General features: G+C 43.4%; 1 protein-coding gene across 5 annotated transcripts in view; it reads right to left on the bottom strand.

The window, feature by feature from the left end:
• Positions 1–728: 728 nt before the first annotated feature.
• LOC130366974 (uncharacterized) overlaps positions 729–19,052 on the bottom strand; it is a 306,433-nt gene continuing 288,109 nt past the window's right edge. For 4 of the 5 annotated variants that reach the window (XM_056569362.1, XM_056569373.1, XM_056569375.1 and 1 more), the window contains 3 exons: positions 9,267–9,400; positions 3,729–3,899; positions 729–949 (listed from right to left, as the gene is read on the bottom strand). In XM_056569362.1, the coding sequence (XP_056425337.1) occupies positions 821–949; positions 3,729–3,899; positions 9,267–9,400 (434 nt within the window). In that variant the 3' untranslated portion in view covers positions 729–820. The remainder of the gene's footprint in view (positions 950–3,728; positions 3,900–9,266; positions 9,401–19,052) is intronic. The other variant, XM_056569366.1, reaches the window with a different exon arrangement.

Below are 19,052 nucleotides of genomic sequence, written 5' to 3'. Positions count from 1 at the left end.
ATGCTGGGAGTTTTCATTCTGCAAGATCTAGAGGGCCACAGTTTAGAGATCACTGCACAGTGATCTCCAAACTACAGCCCTCCAGCTGTTGCAAAACTACAAATCCCAGCATGCTAAAAATTGAAAAAAGCTATCTGGGCATGCAGGGAGTTGTAGTTTCGCAACTTCTGGAGGGCTACAGTTTAGAGACCACTGTATAGTGGTTTCAAACTGTAGCCCTCCAGATGTTGCTAGGCAACCTACCGGCTTCCGTAGTCTGCACCAAGGAGCAAGCTGCACGTCATCGCCGCCCGCTGCCACCGCCGTTCGTCGCCCGCTGCCGCCGATGTTAAGTGACCTCCGGTGATGGTCACCTACGGTTACCCTGCTCTGCCCCGATTACCGTGGGTGGGCAGAGCGGGTGAACCGAACTTTAACCCCGCCCCCGATCTGCTATTGGTTGGTCGCTTCTGACCCACCAATAGCAGGGATAGGAGTGGTGGCACCCCTGCCACCTAACTCCTATCCCTTCAGGGGGATCGCCTGGGTCCCCGGAGACCGGTGTGACCTGGAATCGCCAAAGACGCAATGGGCGTCCATACGCCCTCAGTCCCCAACAAGTTAAGCGGTTCTTCATACTTGCTACTACATTCCGCCAACAGATCTAAGCTGAGGTCTCAGCAGGGGGATATTCACTGGTTATCCTTGGGGCCCTTTTATCAAAAATGGAAAACACCTATATGGTGGCTTCATATTAACATGCTTTATTCTGCATTTTTTATTTATTGGTGAATAAGGAAGATAACAGTCCAACCATTACATTTTATTATTCCTAGGTGGTTTAAAAATTAAGATTGAAAATATCATTGGCAATGTCAGCATTGTTCGTTTTTCTCAACGCTTTCTGTAGAACCTCTGTCTGGGCCTGCTTTCCACGGGCATTTCTCCACACTTGTAGCATGTCTAGGATCTAGGAAAAAGAAAAAGACATTCCAAGTAAGATGATTTGAATAAACATAAATAATCTTTATTCCTTCACTTAAAAACATACTTAATCATTACACTAGTTGCTATTAAATTAAAGGAGCATACTGCATTTCCTCTCAGAGCTGTTTAATGCAACTGACCTTACTGCGTAGAATAATAACTAGTGATATAATAGGGCTGGCAAGCCTAAAAAGACATTTTAATAATTTAGATTGTTTGTGATTAAAAGTTACGGCAAAGATTTCGGTCAAAAAAACGGCAAGGTGCAAAAACGCATGTGGTAATTATCTGCAGTACTGTTAATTAGCCACAATGTGTAAACACAGTAGCCCAGATTTATCAAAGAATGTCTACGGTAGAGCTATTTTCCCACATTAATTTGGGTGGTGGGTTTGACTAGCGTGCATCTTATTTATCAAGAAGGTGCAGAAGGATGGTGAATTTTGCGCAACTCTGCTTTGGTGGGAAAAGCTCTACCACATACACTTTTTCTAGACGCTTGTGATGGAGGGAAGTAGAAACTTTCCTGGGTCCTGAATTTGGAAGGTTAGGTGTTTTTACTTACTTTCACACAGCTGCCGGGGCATTTCAGACGCTGCAATCAAATTTGATTGCGGTGTCTAAGGGATTAAAGCCGGGCATCACCGCAGATAGCCGCCAAGACCACCCAGCTATGACCCGCGCTCAGCTCCTGAGCGTGTGTCATAGAAGGGGAGTGGGACGCTGTCGTCCACAAGAGGTTAAAGGAGAACTACGGGATTGAAAATTTTATCCCCTATCCTAAGGATAGGGGATAAGTTTCAGATCGCGGGGGGTCCGACCGCTGGGGCCCCCCACGATCTCCCGTACGGGGCCGCGGCTCTCTGCATAGAGAGCGCGTGTCGACCACCGCACGAGGCGGCGGCTGACACGCGCCCTCCATTTACTGCTATGGGAGAGCCGAAGCACTGCCTTCGGCAATTTCCGGATCTCCCATAGCAGTGTATGGAGGGGGCATGTCGGCCGCTGCTTCGTGCGGTGGTCAACACGCCCTCTCTAACCAGAGATCGCGGGGGGCCCCAGCGGTCGGACCACCCGGGATCTGAAACTTATCCCCTATCCTTAGGATAGGGGATACATTTTTCAATCCCGTAGTTCTCCTTTAAAGGTTGAATTGTGGAAGGTAGAAGTGATTCTCATGCCTACTGGTAGGTGGTGTAGCTTTGCGCCCCCCAAAAAAGTACATTTGCACACAAAATAGCGACTTTTGACAAAAGTCGCAAATGATAAATACGTGACCACTGCATGGTCAAAAAGAAAAAGGCCTACGGGTAGGCAAAAAGAGTGAAACTGTCTATATCAAAAGACGCATTAAAAGTCGCTAAATATGCTACTTGAGCCTGAACTGCGCCAAAACATAGACAAAAAAAATGCTCTAAAAGCAATGATATCTCTCCCCTAGTATATTTTCAATCATATTTGTTGCTGTTTTTCGAAACAAGTAAAGTTGTAGAAATTTCTGCAGGTTATTTTGAATTCTTGCTGTTTTATGGTAGGAATGTGTTCCTCCCACCGTTATCTCTTATGGCCAGAAACGTTTTTACAACTATACCCCATGAGGCTAAGTTTCCACTTGTTTTTTTTTTTCTGGCAGTTTTCGGAAATCTGCCACTGCAGTTTTTCAGCCAAAGCCAGAAGTGTATTCAAGAGCAATAGGACATATAAAGGAAGGAATTACACTCCTCCAAAAACTGGCTTGGCAGTTTTCCAAAAACTGCCAAAAAAAACAAACAAGTGGAAACTTAGCCTTAGGGTCCGTTCACACGGGTGGATTACCTGCAGATTTTCCGCAGCTTATTTGCTGCGGAAAATACGCAGTGGATTTTGTTACCATTGTCTTCAATGGGTCAGCAGAAAATCCGCATTAGAGACAGAATTGCAGATTTTCCTCCGGACCCATTGAAGTCAATGGTAGCAAAATCCGCTGCAGAATTTCTGCAGCAAATATGCTGTGGAAAATCCTCAGGTAATCCATCCGTGTGAACATACCCTAAGAATGATTCCACCGGGCTCAGAATGTTTTCATGCAGATCTGTCCAAATACGCAACAAAAGACACATGCGTTACATGCAGATTTTTTTGCAGATTCATAAGGGATCTCACTCCAATACACAGAACATATATCAATTACAAATCCACAAAATAATGAGCATGCTGCCGCTGAAAATCTGAAGGTAAAATTCGCTGCATGGCAACAGCAGCTACATCACAAGTATTTATTGTTTGTTTTTAACTCACAATAGTGCTGCCCCCCCTCAACATGACTGCCCTAGTCACAGGCCCACAAGTGCCTAATGGTAAATACAGCCCTACTTACAGCTGCAAAGTCTGAACAAGACTTGCCCATAGGAACCAATCAGATTGCTTCTTTTTATTTGTAAAAAGGTCTCTGAAAAATGAAACAAGAGATCTGATTGGTTTCTATGGGCAACTCAGCAACTTTTCCTCTGGACAGGTTTTGATAAATCTCCCGCATTATTTTGTAAAATACATAATTTTAACCCAATTTTATGGCCATATTTTTGTAAAAAACATACAGCTCATTTTACACTGTGTGAACATAGCCTAATAAATCACAATTGCAATTTTGATTATTACTGATTAGTTTTGGCAATTACTCATAACTTTAATATTCTCATTATTACGGAGAAAGGAGGCAGCTTTATTCCTTTCTAGAGATCCATTACATAATATTTGAATATAGTACCTGTAATTTAACTTACTTTGTCTCTTATCTCTGAATGATTCTGCTCAAAGAACACGCAGTCTTTCTCTAAGAATCCTAAATTGTTAGCTAAAAGTCTCCAGTCTCTTTTTCTTTTCTCCATTAATGATGCCACCTGCTGAAGTTGGTCATCACGTATTCTCCACTTATCTTCCATATTAATATTTGTCTAGGGAGTAAAATAGTTGATGAGAAATGACATGATAGCTGCTTTTTACATAGGTTTCATTTCACCACTAAGTTCATATTTTGCACTGATCATAGACTGTAGCAGCATATCATCATAGATTGCACGGCTGAAGAAGGCATAAATACATCCAGTTTAGTCTGTTATCCTGCTGTGTTGATCCAGAGGAAGGCAAAACTCCCTGATATACAAGCCAATTTTCTCTAATCTGGCAATCAGTATGAGAGCTCTATCAAACTACCACTGAGCATTGTTAGTGGTAGTGCCGTTGTAAAATGACGGGAGTTTAGCAGGAGAAAAATTACTTTCTTCTGCTACCTCCTCAAAATAACGGACACCCGACAGACCCCATGCAAAGCTCATCAACAGCAGGCACACCGGAGGAGATAGGGAGAGGAAGAGGAGAATGGAGATGGAGTCCGTAGACAACAAAAAGGGGGACGACCTTGTGGACTCGGAATCCTTATGATTATGTGAGAATTCAGCCCAGGAGAGAAGGTCAACCCAATCATCTTGGCGAGCTGAAACAAAATGCCAAAGATAAATCTCAAGGATTTGATTAACCCTCTCCACCTGACCGATGGACTGAGGGTGATATGCTGAGGAGAAGTCCAGATTGATGTTCAGACGGTTACAAAGGGCTCGCTAGAACTTCAGAGACAAACTGCACACCTCGATCTGAAACGATATGCTGAGGAAGACCATGTAAACGAAAGACATGTAACAAGAAGTACTTCGCCAGGCAGAAGGAAGACCTGTTAGAGGAATGAAATGAGCCATCTTGGAAAACCGATCTACAACGAACCAGATGACAGTGTTATTATGAGATGGTGGCAAATTGGTGATGAAATCCATGGCGATACGGGACGTGGGAGTCTCTGGAATGGGTAAAGGCTGTAAGAGTCCTGTGGGTCTCTGTCAAGGAGTTTTGTCATGGGCACATGTTTCACAGGACCAAACAAAATCAGAAACATCACGTTCAAGACGGGCCACCAGTAGTGCCGGGAAATAAGAAGTAGAGTCTTGCGTATTCCTGGATGTCCTGCTGTCAAGGAAGAATGACCCCATGTCCCAATCTGGCAGGCACAAAGGATTTTCCTGGAGGAACTTGCTGAATCTCGGCAGGAGCGGCAGGAATCAAATGGTCAGGAGGAATAATACGCCTAGGCGTGAAGTCCAAATCAATGGCATCAGAGGACCTGATGTTCTTGTCTGCTGGATGGAAGTGAATGAAGTTGAACCTAGAAAAGAACAGTGACCATCTTGCCTGGCGGGGGTTCAAATGCTGAGCAGACTGAAGGTATAGAAGATTCTTACGGTTGGAGTAGATGCTGACTGGATGAGAAGAACCTTTCAATAAATGTCGCCATTCCTCCAAAGCTAGCTTGATCGCGAGGAGTTCACAATCTCCAATGGAGTAATTCCTCTCAGCAGGAGAGAATGTCTTGGAGAAGAATCCACAAGTTGCACTCTTGCCCTTGGCGTTTTTCTGAGTGAGAACAGCACCCGCTCCAATAGATGAGGCATCAACCTCCAAAGCAAAGGGCCTCTCCGGATCAGGTCTTTGTAAGCATGGGAGCAGAGGCAAATGCAGACTTTAAATGGGAGAAGGCCTCTTCAGCCTCTAGAGGCCAAGATTTAGGATTAGATGCCTTCCTAGTGAGAGCCACAATCAAGGATGAAAAATGTGGGATAAACTGACGATAATAGTTAGCGAATCCCAGAAAGCGTTGAGTAGCACGTAGGCTCGAAGGACGAGGCCAATCCAATACTGCTGACAACTTATCTGGTTCCATCTGCAGGCCCTGATGAGAGACAATGTAGCCAAGAAACGGAAGACTAGATTTCTCGAACAGGCATTTCTCCAGTTTGGGGTAGAGATGATTCTTCCATAGTCGCTGAAGAACCAGACTAACATGAGAATGATGCTCCTCTAGGTTGGAAGAGAAGATCAGGATGTCATCTAGGTATACGACAACACAGGTGTAGAGAAGATCACGGAAGATATCCTTTACAAACTCTTGAAAAACGGCTGGAGCATTGCAGAGACCAAAAGGCATTACAAAATACTCAAAATGTCCGTCACAAGTATTGAAGGCCATTTTCCATTCATCTCCCTTGTGGATATGAATGAGGTTATATGCACCACGTAAGTTCAACTTGGAGAAGACCTTGGCACCACGTAGACTGTCAAAAAGTTCTGAGATAAGAGGTAGAGGGTAACGGTTCTTGGTGATTTTAAGTCCCCTGTAGTCAATACATGGATGGAGTGAGCCATCCTTCTTCCCTACAAAGAAGAAACCTTCTCCAGCAGAAGAGGACTTATGGATAAATCCCTTTTGGAGATTCTCCTGGATATACTCAGCCATGGCTTTGGTCTCAGGAACTGATAGAGGGTATATCCTTCCACAAGGAGGAGTGGTACCAGGCAGAAGATCAATAGGGCAGTCGTAAGGACGATGTGGAGGCAGAGACTTAGCCTGTTTCTTGCAGAAAACATCAGAGAAATCTTGGTAAGGTCGGCAGGCCAGGTAAAGGAGGAAGACAAGAAACAACTTTATGCAGAACTGGTTGGAGGCAAAAATTTTGACAGGATTGTCCCCAGCGAATTATTTCTCCAGTTCTCCAATCCAGTTGCGGGGAATGGCGTTGCAGCCAAGGAAGGCCAAGAAGAAGGAGTACAGTGTGGCAGAACATAGAATTCAATCTTTTCTTTATGCGATACTCCCACTTGCATGACGAGAAATTCAGTAAGGAAGTGAACCTTACAGTCCAGATTTTGTCCATTAACAGAGGAGATGAACAAAGGCTTGGCAAGTCGAGTAAGGGTAAGATGATACTTGTGGACTAAAGCCACATCAATAAAGTCACCTTCTGATCCAGAATCCATAAATGCTGTAGTGCTGAAGGAAAACTGGGCTGAAGCGAAGACTTGCACAGGAATAGTTAAGCACGGAGAGGTAGTTTTCACACCCAGGGACGCCTCTCCCATGTACCCTAGGTGCGGGAGAACTGTACAGTCCTTGAGAAAGTGCTCCGGGCTAGCACAATACAAGCACAAATTCTCATTGCGTCCTTGTGATCTCTCCTGTTGCATAAGACGAGAATGATCTCCTTGTATAGGGCAAGAGGCACAGGAAACGGGCAGGTTCCCTCTCTAAGCGCAGTTCCTGTTGTCTCAGCAAAACGCACATCAATGCGTGTGGCCAAGTGGATAAGTTCTGTCAAAGAAGATGGAGGATCACGTGCTGCAAGGGCATCTTTAATCCTGCTTGACAGTCCTTTTTTGAATGTGGCATACAAGGCCTCATCATTCCAGGAAAGTTCAGAGGCTAGAATGCGGAATTGAACTTTATAGTCACCAACGGTAGAATTCCCTTGACAGAGGTTCAGCAATGCAGTCTCAGCTGAAGAGGCACGTGCGTGTTCCTCAAAGACACTCCGAAATTCTGCCAAGAAGGCTGAAAGATACGGCGCGCGTGCCCTAGGGGACGGGGACACACACGCCGGAGCAGAGAGGCAGAGGCGGAGACAGGAGAAACACTCGGAGAGTGACGGACTGAGGCTCGCATGCGGGCGCGTCCTGTGATGCAAGTCCCAGCCCCGTCAGCAGCAGCAGGTAAGGGGACCATGCGCTCACGGCCAGCGTGTGCGGCTTAAGCGCATAACGTAACAGTATGCTTGTATATATTACATATAAAACCACTCTGCTCTGACGTGTGCATGGTATGCCTGTGGGGTACGCGTGCATGGAATGCCTGTGGGGTACGCGTGCATGGAATGCCTGTGGGGGACACGTGTATGGTATGCCTGTGGAGGAAGCTTGCATGGTATGTTTGGGGGGGACGCGTGCATGGTATGCTGTGGGGGACGCAAGCAGGGTATGCCTGAGGGGGATTTTTGCATGGTATGCCTGTGGGGGGCGCATGTATGGTATGCCTGTGGTGGTTGCATGTATGGTATGCCTGGGGGGAGGCGTGCATAGTATGCCTGTGGAGGACGTGTGCATGGTATGCCTGTGGAGGACGCGTGCATGGTATGCCTGTGGGGGATGTGTGCATGGTATGTTTGGGGGGGATGCGTGCGTGGTATGCCTGTGGGGGACACGTGCATGGTATGCCTGTGGAGGAAGCGTGCATGGTATGCTTGGGGGGGGGGGCGCGTGTATGGTATGCTGTGGAGGACGCAAGCAGGGAATGCCTGAGGGGGACGTTTGCATGGTATGCCTGTGGGGGGCGCATGCATGGTATGCCTGGAGGGGAGGCGTGCATGGTATGCGGAGGACGCGTGCATGGTATGTTTGAGGGGCATGTGTGCATGGTATGCTTGTGGTGGATGTGTGAATGGTGTGCATATGGGGGATGTGTGCATGGTATTCCTATGGAGGATGTATGCATAGTATGCCTGGGGGATGATGAGTGAATAGTGGTATGCCTGGGGTGGATGAGTGCATGGTATGCCTGGGGTGATGTGTGCATGGTGTACTTATGGGGGCACGTGCAGGGCAGCAAGGGAACGATATATATGTGTGGGCTATGTGAATACAGCCGGAGCCAGAACAGCTGATAACCCCTGTACTCAGTTCCTGACTTCCCACTGCTGCAGGTGGGTATAAAAGACACCCCTCGGGGTAGAGAGGGTTAATGTGCTGCCGGGCAGGAGAGGGCGCTCCTAGTACAGCAACACAGGGAGCACTGCAACGGGTACTCCAGAGCACCTAAGTTTTGACAGAGGTGCGCACGATAAGTGACATTATTGCACATGCCAGCGTTCCGCTGATGTCCTGCGCAGATCACTATAGGCTGCACTATACTGCTGCTGTTTATAGGAGTTTAGTGACGGGGCATATGTGAATTCTTCAGGCATTTAGCCCGGCATTTAGCCGTGACTGCCTCAACAGTAAAGATTTCCATTCTGTGTTGGTGTAGGAACCTTTTTTTTTCCGTAGATGTAGAGGATGCCCCTTGTTAAAGTGAGACAATATTGACTAGATGGTATGCACTTGTGTGCCGCTAATTATCCCAATCAAACATTAGACATTACCACAATCTGAATATTAATGTTTTTATATATAGAAGGCAGGCATTATGTAGTAATCAATATGTTCTGCAGTTTGGTGGTATACAAAGTCAGTATACAAATTGTTGTTGAAAGTTGTGGCCTATAGCCTAATTCTTATTGGATAGCAGGCCCTACATATTCTTAGTAACATTCTCCCCCAGCTACTATTATGAAACTCTTGCTGGGGTGCCTTTCTACATCTCTACACAACAGTTATCCCTTTACATAAGCTGTTATGTACATTAAGCCATATATTATTCTTATACATAATTGCATAATTATACTTACTGGAACTGAAGACAACTCCTTTTCAGGCTCAGACATCACTTCTAATGGTATTATAGGGAATTGCAATGACGATGTGACTTTCTCGTGAGGTATAGTATGAACCCAGGACACAAACTGATCTTCATCAATTGCTCCTTGGTTAAATTATAGTCAAGAAAAAAACAGAACAAAACAAAAAAAAAAATACAAAAGTTGCAAATAAATAAATTATATACTTTCAGATGTATCTGTTTACAAGGATATAACTGGGTGAGGGGGATTCTAATTAAGCATGTACATCACTACAGGAACCAGCGGCATGCTTTTTATCATTATTACTAGCTAAGTACCCGGTGTTGCCCGGTTTTTCCTTCCTAATCCTTGTTTGGGAGGAAAATCAACAAAGGAGGAAGCTTTTGACTTCATATCCCGTCCTCATATATTGTAGTCATATCCCAACCCAACCCATATCCCGTCCTCATATCCCGACTTCCTATCCCGACCTCCTATCCTGACCTCCTATCCTGTCCTCTTATCCCGACCTCCTATCCCGTCCTCTTATCCCGACCTCCTATCCCGTCCTCATATCCCGACTTCCTATCCCGACCTCCTATCCTGACCTCCTATCCTGTCCTCCTATCCCGACCTCCTATCCCGACCTCATATCCTGTCCTCATATGCTGACCAGTAATATGTGTACCAGGTATTGAAATATCTCCAGCCATACGGAAGTTATGTGGGAACATACATTTCCCATTGATTAAGTGGACATATCAGTAACATGTGATCAAGTATTATCGAAATATCTCCAGCCATTTGGAAGTTGTGCAGTAACATATATTCTCCATAAACTTGTATGGGACTTTAAACGAAAACCCCGACCCTGGCAAATGAGTGTGAGTAAGGGTTAAATCACCTATCCTATGTTTGTTGTTGACATATAATTAACATGTGTGCCAAGTTTCATGTTAATATCTTTAACCGTTTGGACGTGATGCTGGAACATACACACATACATACATACATACACACACACACATTGAGTTTTATATATATATATATATATATATATATATATATATAAATTTACTAGCTGAGTACCCGGCATTGCCCGTTTTTTCCTTCCTCATTCTTGTTGGGGAGGAAAATCAACAAAGGAGGAAGCTTTTGACTTCATATCCCATCCCCATATATTGTTGTCATATCCCAACCCCATATCCCGTTCCCATATCCGTCCTCATATCCCATCCCCATATCCCGTCCTCATATCTTGACCTCATATCCCGACTTCCTATCCCGTCCTCATATCCCGACCTCATACCCCGTCCTCATACCCCGTCCTCATATCCCGTCCTCAAAACCCTGACCCTCACAAATGGGGGGTAGTTAAGGGTTAAATTAAATATCCTATATTTTAAGTGGACATATAAGTAACATGTGACCAAGTATTATCAAAATATCTCCAGCCGTTTGGAAGTTATGCAGTAACATATATTTCCCATAGATTTGTATGGGACTTTAAACAAAATCCCAGACCCTGGCAATTGCGGGTGAGTAAGGGTTGAATTACCTATCCTATGGTTGTTGTTGACATATACGTAACATGTGTGCCAAGTTTCATGTTAATATCTTTAGCCGTTTGGACGTGATACTGGAACATACATACACACACACACATACACACACACACATTGAGTTTTATATATATATATATATAGATTATTATTATTAATAATAATACAGTGGGACAAAAAAGTATTTAGTCAACCACCAATAGTGCAAGTTCTCCCACTTAAAAAGATGAGAGGCCTGTAATTTTCATCATAGGTATACCTCAACTATGAAAGAATTTATTTTCAAATTATGGTGGAAAATAAGTATCTGGTCAATAACAAAAGTTAATCTCCATACTTTCTTATATACCCTTTGCTGGCAATGACAGAGGTCAAACGTTTTCTGTAAGTCTTCACAAGGTTTTTCACACACTGTTGCGCGGGCGGTGTGTTTGGGATCAATGTCATGCTGAAAGATCCAGCCACATATCCTCTTCAATGCCCTTGCTGATGGAAGGAGCTTTTCACTCAAAATCTCACAATACATGGACCCATTCATTTTTTGCTGCTTTACATGGATCAGTCGTCCTGGTCCCTTAGCAGAAAAACATCCCCAAAGCATGATGTTTTCACAGCAGGTATGGTGTTCTTTGGATGCAACCCAGCATTCTTTCTCCTCCAAACACGACAAGTTGAGTTTTTACCAAAAAGTTCTACTTTGGTTTTATCTGATCATATGACATTCTCTCAATCCTCTTCTGGATCATCCAAATGCTCTCTGGCAAACTTCATAATTTGAGTCCCTGGCGGTGTAGTGTGTTACTGATGGTAGCCTTTGTTACTTTGGTCCCAGCTCTCTGCAGGTCAGTCACTAGGTCCCCCCGTTTGGTTCTGAGATTTTTTCTCACCATTCTTGTGATCATTTTGACACCACGGGGTGAGATCTTGCGTGGAGCCCCAGATTGAGGGAGATTTTCAGTGGTCTTGTATGTCTTTCATTTTCTAATAATTGCTCCCACAGTTGATTTCTTCACACCAAGCTGCTTACCTATTGCAGATTCAGTCTTCTCAGCCTGGTGCCGGTCTACAATTTTGTTTCTGGTGTCCTTCGACAGCTCTTTGGTCATGGTCATAGTGGAGTTTGGAGTGTGACTCTTTGAGGTTGTGGACAGGTGTCTTTTATACTGATAAGTTCAAACAGGTGCCATTAATACAGGTAACAAGTGGAGGAAGGAGCAGACTCAAAGAAGAATTTACAGGTCTGTGAGAGCCAGAAATCTTTCTTCCTTATAGGTGACCAAATACGTATTTTCCACCATAACTTGCAAATAAATTCTTTAAAAATCAGACAATGTGATTTTATGGATTTTTTTCTCATTACGTCTCTCATAGTTGAGGTATACCTATGATGAAAATTACCACTTAAACCACTTAAGGACCCATGACGTAATAGTATGTCATGAGTCCGCTCCCGTTCCATAACGTGGGGCCACGGCATGTCGGGCCTGGCCTCTAACAACGGCCGGGACCCGTGGCTAATAGCGTGCAGCACTGATCGTGGTGCAGCGCGCTATTAACCCCTTAGATGTGGCGTTCAAAGTTGATCGCCGCGTCTAAAGTGGAACTAAACTAATGCCGGTTAGCTCAGGGGACTGTTTGGGATTGCCGAGGTGAAATTGCGGCATCCCGAACAGCTGTAGGACACGAGGAGTGTCCCCTTACCTGCCTCCTGGTGTCTGATTGCTGAATGACTGCTCAGTGCCTGAGATCCAGGCTTGAGCAGTGAAGCAGCAGAATCATTGATGGATTGTTTCCTATGAGAAACCATTGATCAATGTAAAAGATCAGTGTGTGCAGTGTTATAGCCCCTAATGGGAGCTATAACATTGCAAACAAAAAGGGAAAGAAAAAGTTAATAAAGATCATTTAACCCCTTCCCTAATAAAAGTTTGAATCACCCCCTTTTCCCATAAAAAAAATAAATAAATAGTGTCAATAAAAATAAAACATTAAACATTTGTGGTATCGCCACATATGGAAATGTCCGAATTATAAAAATATATTGTTAATTTAACCACACAGTCAATGGCGTACAGTCAATCAGTAATCGATCAATAAGTCCGATCAATACAAATGGTACTTCTAAAAACTTCAGATCACAGCGCAAAAAATTAGCCCTCATACCGCCCCATACGTGGGAAAATAAAAAAGTTATAGGGGTCAGAAGATGACAATTTTAAACGTATAAATTTTCCTGCATGTAGTTATGATTTTTATTTTGTCACACAGTGTTTTTTTTTCCATTGCGCCGTAGATTTTTGGGTAAAATGAGTGATGTCATTACAAAGTAGAATTGGTGGGGCAAAAAACATAAGCCATCAAATGGATTTTTAGGTGCAAAATTTAAAGAGTTTGATGATTTTTTAAAGGTAAGGAGGAAAAAACAAAAGTGCAAAAACGGAAAAACCCCGGGTCTTAAGTCGGAGAACTTGGTGGTTGACTAAAAACTTTTTTGCCTCACTGTAATTAATAATAATAATAAGAATCATAGAGTGTTTAACCCCTTAAGGACCGGGGGGGTTTCCGTTTTTGCATTTTCGTTTTTTGCTCCTTGCCTTTAAAAAATCATAACTCTTTCAATTTTGCACCTAAAAATCCATATGATGGCTTATTTTTTGCGCCACCAATTCTACTCTGTAATGACGTCAGTCATTTTGCCCAAAAATCTACGATGAAACGGCAAAAAAAATAATTGTGCGACAAAATTGAAAAAAAATGCAGTTTTGTAACTTTTGGGGGCTTCCGTTTCTATGTTTAAATGATATAAAAAGTGACCAAAAATGCACTATTTTGGACTTTGGAATTTTTTTGCGCGCATGCCATTGACCGAGCGGTTTAATTAATTATATATTTTTATAATTCGGACATTTCCGCATGCGGTGATACCATATATGTTTATTTTTATTTACACTGTGTGTTTTTTTTTTATGGGAAAAGGGGGGTGATTCAAACTTTTAATAGGGGAGGAGTTAAATGATCTTTATTCACTTTTTTTTTCACTTTTTTTTTTGCAGTGTTATAGCTCCCATAGGGACCTATAACACTGCACACACTGATCTTCATCATTGATCACTGGTTTCTCATAGGAAACCAGTGATCGATGATTCTGCCGCATGACTGCTCATGCCTGGATCTCAGGCACTGAGCAGTCATTTGGCGATCGGACAGTGAGGAGGCAGGTAGGGCCCTCCCGCTGTCCTGTAAGCTGTTCGGGATGCCGCGATTTCGCCGCGACTATCCCGAACAGCCCACTGAGTTAACCGGCAGCTTTCACTTTCGGTTTTAGCCGCGTGGCTCAGCTCTGAGCGTGCGGCTAAAGCGTTAATAGCGCGCGGCGCTGTGATCGGCGCTGCGCGCTATTAGCAGCAGGTCCCGGTTTAACTATGACGCCGGGCCTGCCATGATATGATGCGGGGTTACCGTGTAACCCCACGTTATATCAGGAGAGCAGGACCAAGGACGTACCGGTACGTCCTTGGTCCTTAAGGGGTTAAATTAATAGATGTTAATGTTTTTTCCAGGTGAAAGAAAAGGCCTTCAGGGTCTAAACATGTAACTGATAATGATTAGTTATGCCAATCTCATATGCAACTTACAAAATAATGATGTAAGAATAAGTACAGAATAAGTCAACTTTGATTAAATATTATTATTTTTTTAAATGCAGCTACTGCATTTTTAAGTGAATATTGAGTGAGATTCTTTTGCTGTATTGATTCTTGAAGGAGCATTCTCATCTCCTAAGTTCAGCTTCTTGGTGTTATGAAAGCACCGATGCTGCTTCCAGCTTCCTGACAACCTACAGTGGCTGCAAACAGGAGATGGGAATACCCCTTTAAGCAAGAATAAAAAACTTTTTTTTATGGACTGATGAAATCGCAGTTATAGTACCAATATGCCTAACCATTGTACTACTATTAAAGCTTCCTGCATAAATGATTATCCTTGTTTTCATGAGTGCAATTTGCTCTCATTTTTTTTAAAATTATTATTGATACCATTCAAGTGGCTTGGGACATTGACTGGGCTAAAGAATCAGCTGCTAACCTTTGAATCCGTGCTCTTACTACTGTAAGACTTTGTTTACACTTCGGAATGTCTGCACAGAAATTCCGGAGACTGCAGGCATCAGCATAACATGCTTTAATTTCCGTGCCAGAAACGTGGCACAAAAATGTCGCCGTGTGCACGGTGCAGCAGAATCCCACTGAATACAATGGGACTCTGCTGCTCCACACGGAAATTCCGGATGTCTGAACATGGCCTAAGGCAACAGGAATGCAGCATTAGCTAGCTACTGTTAGTTTAGAGACATGGACCGACATTTATCATTGCCTTTAGACTGTTTTTTGTGTCTAAAAGAGGCGCAAAAAGGCGCAAGCAAGGTTTAATTGCGCCTTTTTTGCGCATTTTTGTTTACACATTTCTGCAGATTTTGAGTTGCAATCCACAGATTTTGAGTTGCGATCCACTGATTTTGGAAATACACTTGATATAGAAGGGATTTATGAACTGCGCCTTTTGTAAAAAGGTGCAAAGCCACTGAAAAGAGTCTAAAACTACTCCATCCCAGACCTGGCGTAGCTTTTTAGTGTATGTGAAGAGAGAAATTTTAGAAAATGTTTACCTGCACAAAATTTATCAAATGCTCGGTGAACATTTAATAAATTTGGTGATCCTACACATTATCAGCACATAAAAAAAAGGTGTAAAAAAATGCTTCACTTACAACTACAATCATAAATGTGGGCCATGGGGCATTACTGGTGGCAATGGAATGGCAACAATACGGTTTGTTATGCAGTTGATATAATTCAGGAACTTGGGTAATAATACTGTATTTAGTCATGAAATGACAGATGTATAACAATCTATTTTAATGTCACAACAGAAAACTAGAATAAATTAGTATAACTATATGGAACTATGGGTTGTTATTAGAGGATTTTATAAGATAACTTAAAGGAGAACGCCAGCCCAGTGAAATAACCTTTATATAGCTGCACATGATAAAGTTATGTAACATTGCAAAGTGAAGTGTAATCTTTGCTGAGCACATACCCTGTTTCTCTCCATGCAGGAAGTCGAGGAGATCTTATCACACTGATGACTAGCGTCTAGCGTAGACGACACTTTACCAGCTAAGAGGGCTGACAGCTTCAGTGTGCCATGTTTGAGTGTCACTGATTGGCTGGAGGGCACACTCACCTCACTGCTCACTCTTACAGCAGCCCCTCCCTGCAGCTCACAGCTCCACAGTATGTGGAGTGTTTTCCTAACTAGTATGGGGGTCTGATTTGAAACACATCAGCTGGGATGCCTTGTGGTGTCATGGATATATACTTATTTAAGTATTTGTTTTTAACACTTTTGGCTGGATATCCCCTTTAACCCCTTAAGGATATGCGCTGTAAATGTACAACACTGCAAAGCGTCACTTAGCGCACAGCGCAGATCAGCCAAGAAAGCGGACGGAGGTCCCCTCACCTGCCTCCGTCCATCTCCCGGGGTCTTCTGCACTGATCTGCCTTCCACTACAACAGAGCAGAAGATTGCCGATAATACTGATCAGTGCTATGCCCTATGACCCAGAGAATAAAGAAAACATGTAATTTTTACCGTAAAGTGTACAGCATGAAAACGACCCCCCCAAAATTATGATTTTCGTTTAAATTTCCTTACACAAAAAAATATTTTCCAAAGGATAGGGGATAAGATGTCAGATCGCCGGGGTCCCACTGCTGGGGACCCCTGGGATATCAGCTGCGACACCCCGCTATCATTACTGCACAGAGCAGACTCTCTCCGTGCGTAAAGACGGGCAATACAGGGGCGGGTGCATCGTTACGTCAGGGCTCTGCCCCTCATGACGTAAGGGCCCGCCCCTCAATACAAGCCATCACGCCCCCTGCCATAGACTTGCATTAAGCGACTAGCCTGTAGCGCTGGTCATTACGCACCCAGCGAGTGTGCTCTGTGCAGTAATGATAGCGGGGTGCCGCAGCCAAGATCCCGGGGGTCCCCAGCAGCGGTCTGACATCTTATCCCCTATCCTTTGGATAGGGGATAAGATGTCTAGGGGTGGAGTACCCCTTTTTATAGTGTTACTATCACGTCACTCTGGCGGCTGGTTACATTTAAACTTCGTGGGCAATCTTATTGTCTGAGACTTTCCTTGAGACTCACTCAATCAAACTGATTCTCGAAACTCACATGCTGGAGGTCCCACACAAGTCTATGAGTGAGAAGATTACCAGCGAGGTATACACATATCCAGCCAGCAAAGTGATAGGGAACCTGGGAACCTGTTACTTTAAATTGTAGTCCAAACTTCAGGAAGCATGTTATAGAAAAGGAAAAGTGTCAGGACTTGTCATTGACATTTATTCATAGAAAACTCTACTCCTTATGGGCTAAATTAACCCCTTAAGGACCAAGGACGTACCGGTACGTCCTTGGTCCTGCTCTTCTGATATAACGCGGGGTTACACAGTAACCCCGCGTCATATCATGGCGGGCCCGGCGTCATAGTGAAGCCGGGACCCGCCTCTAATAGCGCGCAGCGCCGATCGCGGCGCCGCGCGCTATTAACCCTTTAGCCGCGCGCTCAAAGCTGAGCCGCGCGGCTAAAAGTGAAAGTGAAAGTTCCCGGCTAGCTCAGTCGGGCTGTTCGGGATAGCCGCGGCTAATCGCGGCATCCCGAACAGCTGACAGGACAGCGGGAGGGCCCCTTCCTGCCTCCTCGCTGTCCGATCGCCGAATGACTGCTCAGTGCCTGAGATCCAGGCATGAGCAGTCATCCGGCAGAATCGTTGATCACTGGTTTCTTATGAGAAACCAGTGATCAACATAGAAGATCAGTGTGTGCAGTGTTATAGGTCCCTATGGGACCTATAACACTGCAAAAAAAAAGTGAAAAAAAAAAGTGAATAAAGATCATTTAACTCCTCCCCTATTAAAAGTTTGAATCACCCCCCTTTTCCAATAAAAAAAAAAACACAGTGTAAATAAAAATAAAAATAAACATATGTGGTATCACCGCGTGCGGAAATGTCCGAATTATAAAAATATATCGTTAATTAAACCGCTCGGTCAATGGCGTGCGCGCAAAAAAATTCCAAAGTCCAAAATAGTGCATTTTTGGTCACTTTTTATATCATTTAAAAATGAATAAAAAGTGATCAATAAGTCCTATCAATGCAAAAATGGTACCGTTAAAAACTTCAGATCACGGCGCAAAAAATGAGCCCTCATACCGCCCCATACACGGAAAAATAAAAAAGTTATAGGGGTCAGAAGATGACAATTTTAAACGTATTAATTTTCCTGCATGTAGTTATGATTTTTTCCAGAAGTCCGACAAAATCAAACCTATATAAGTAGGGTATCATTTTAATCGTATGGACCTACAGAATACATATCAGGTGTAATTTTTACCGAAAAATGTACTACGTAGAAACGGAAGCCCCCAAAAGTTACAAAACAGCGTTTTTTTTTCAATTTTGTCGCACAATGATTTTTTTTCCCGCTTCACCATAGATTTTTGGGCAAAATGACTGTAGTAGAATTGGTGGCGCAAAAAATAAGCCATAATATGGATTTTTAGGTGTAAATTTGAAAGAGTTATGATTTTTTAAAGGCAAGGAGCAAAAAACGAAAATGCAAAAACGGAAAAACCTCCGGTCCTTAAGGGGTTAAAGTAAAGTAAAGTGGGTGGTCCTACTCACTGATTGACAGCTGTGTAAGTGTGCATATAGATAAAAAACTGTTTATCAGTGAGTAAGCCCAGAATGTGAAGAGATTTACATGAATAAATGACAAGTTATACCGGAACCTTTCCCATAAATCAATTTTCTCAGAATCTTCTGTTCTATAACATGATGCCTGTAGATTGGGCTGTACTTTCAACACAGGTTCCCTTTTAACCTCTTAAGGACTATCTATGCTAATATGTACAGCTTTCTGCTCAGTCATAGGAAAACAAATTTAAAAATAACAGTGCTGGATAGATTTCAACAGAGTCTATCAGTTTTCTATATTTTACCGGACAAAATAGTGCTGCATGCTAATGGAGCCACCAACACAGATCTGAACCTAGCCTGAGAAACAGGATTTTAGCTATCCTAAGATAACAACCACTGTGAATAAGAAAAACAGTATGCAGGAATTTTATCTAAAAGAGGTCAAAGAGGAA

This window comes from Hyla sarda, chromosome 1 (assembly GCF_029499605.1).
Source record: "Hyla sarda isolate aHylSar1 chromosome 1, aHylSar1.hap1, whole genome shotgun sequence".
NCBI classification, from domain to species: domain Eukaryota; kingdom Metazoa; phylum Chordata; class Amphibia; order Anura; family Hylidae; genus Hyla; species Hyla sarda.
Note: the sequence above shows the minus strand (reverse complement) of the source record. Positions and strands in the feature narration are given on the sequence as shown.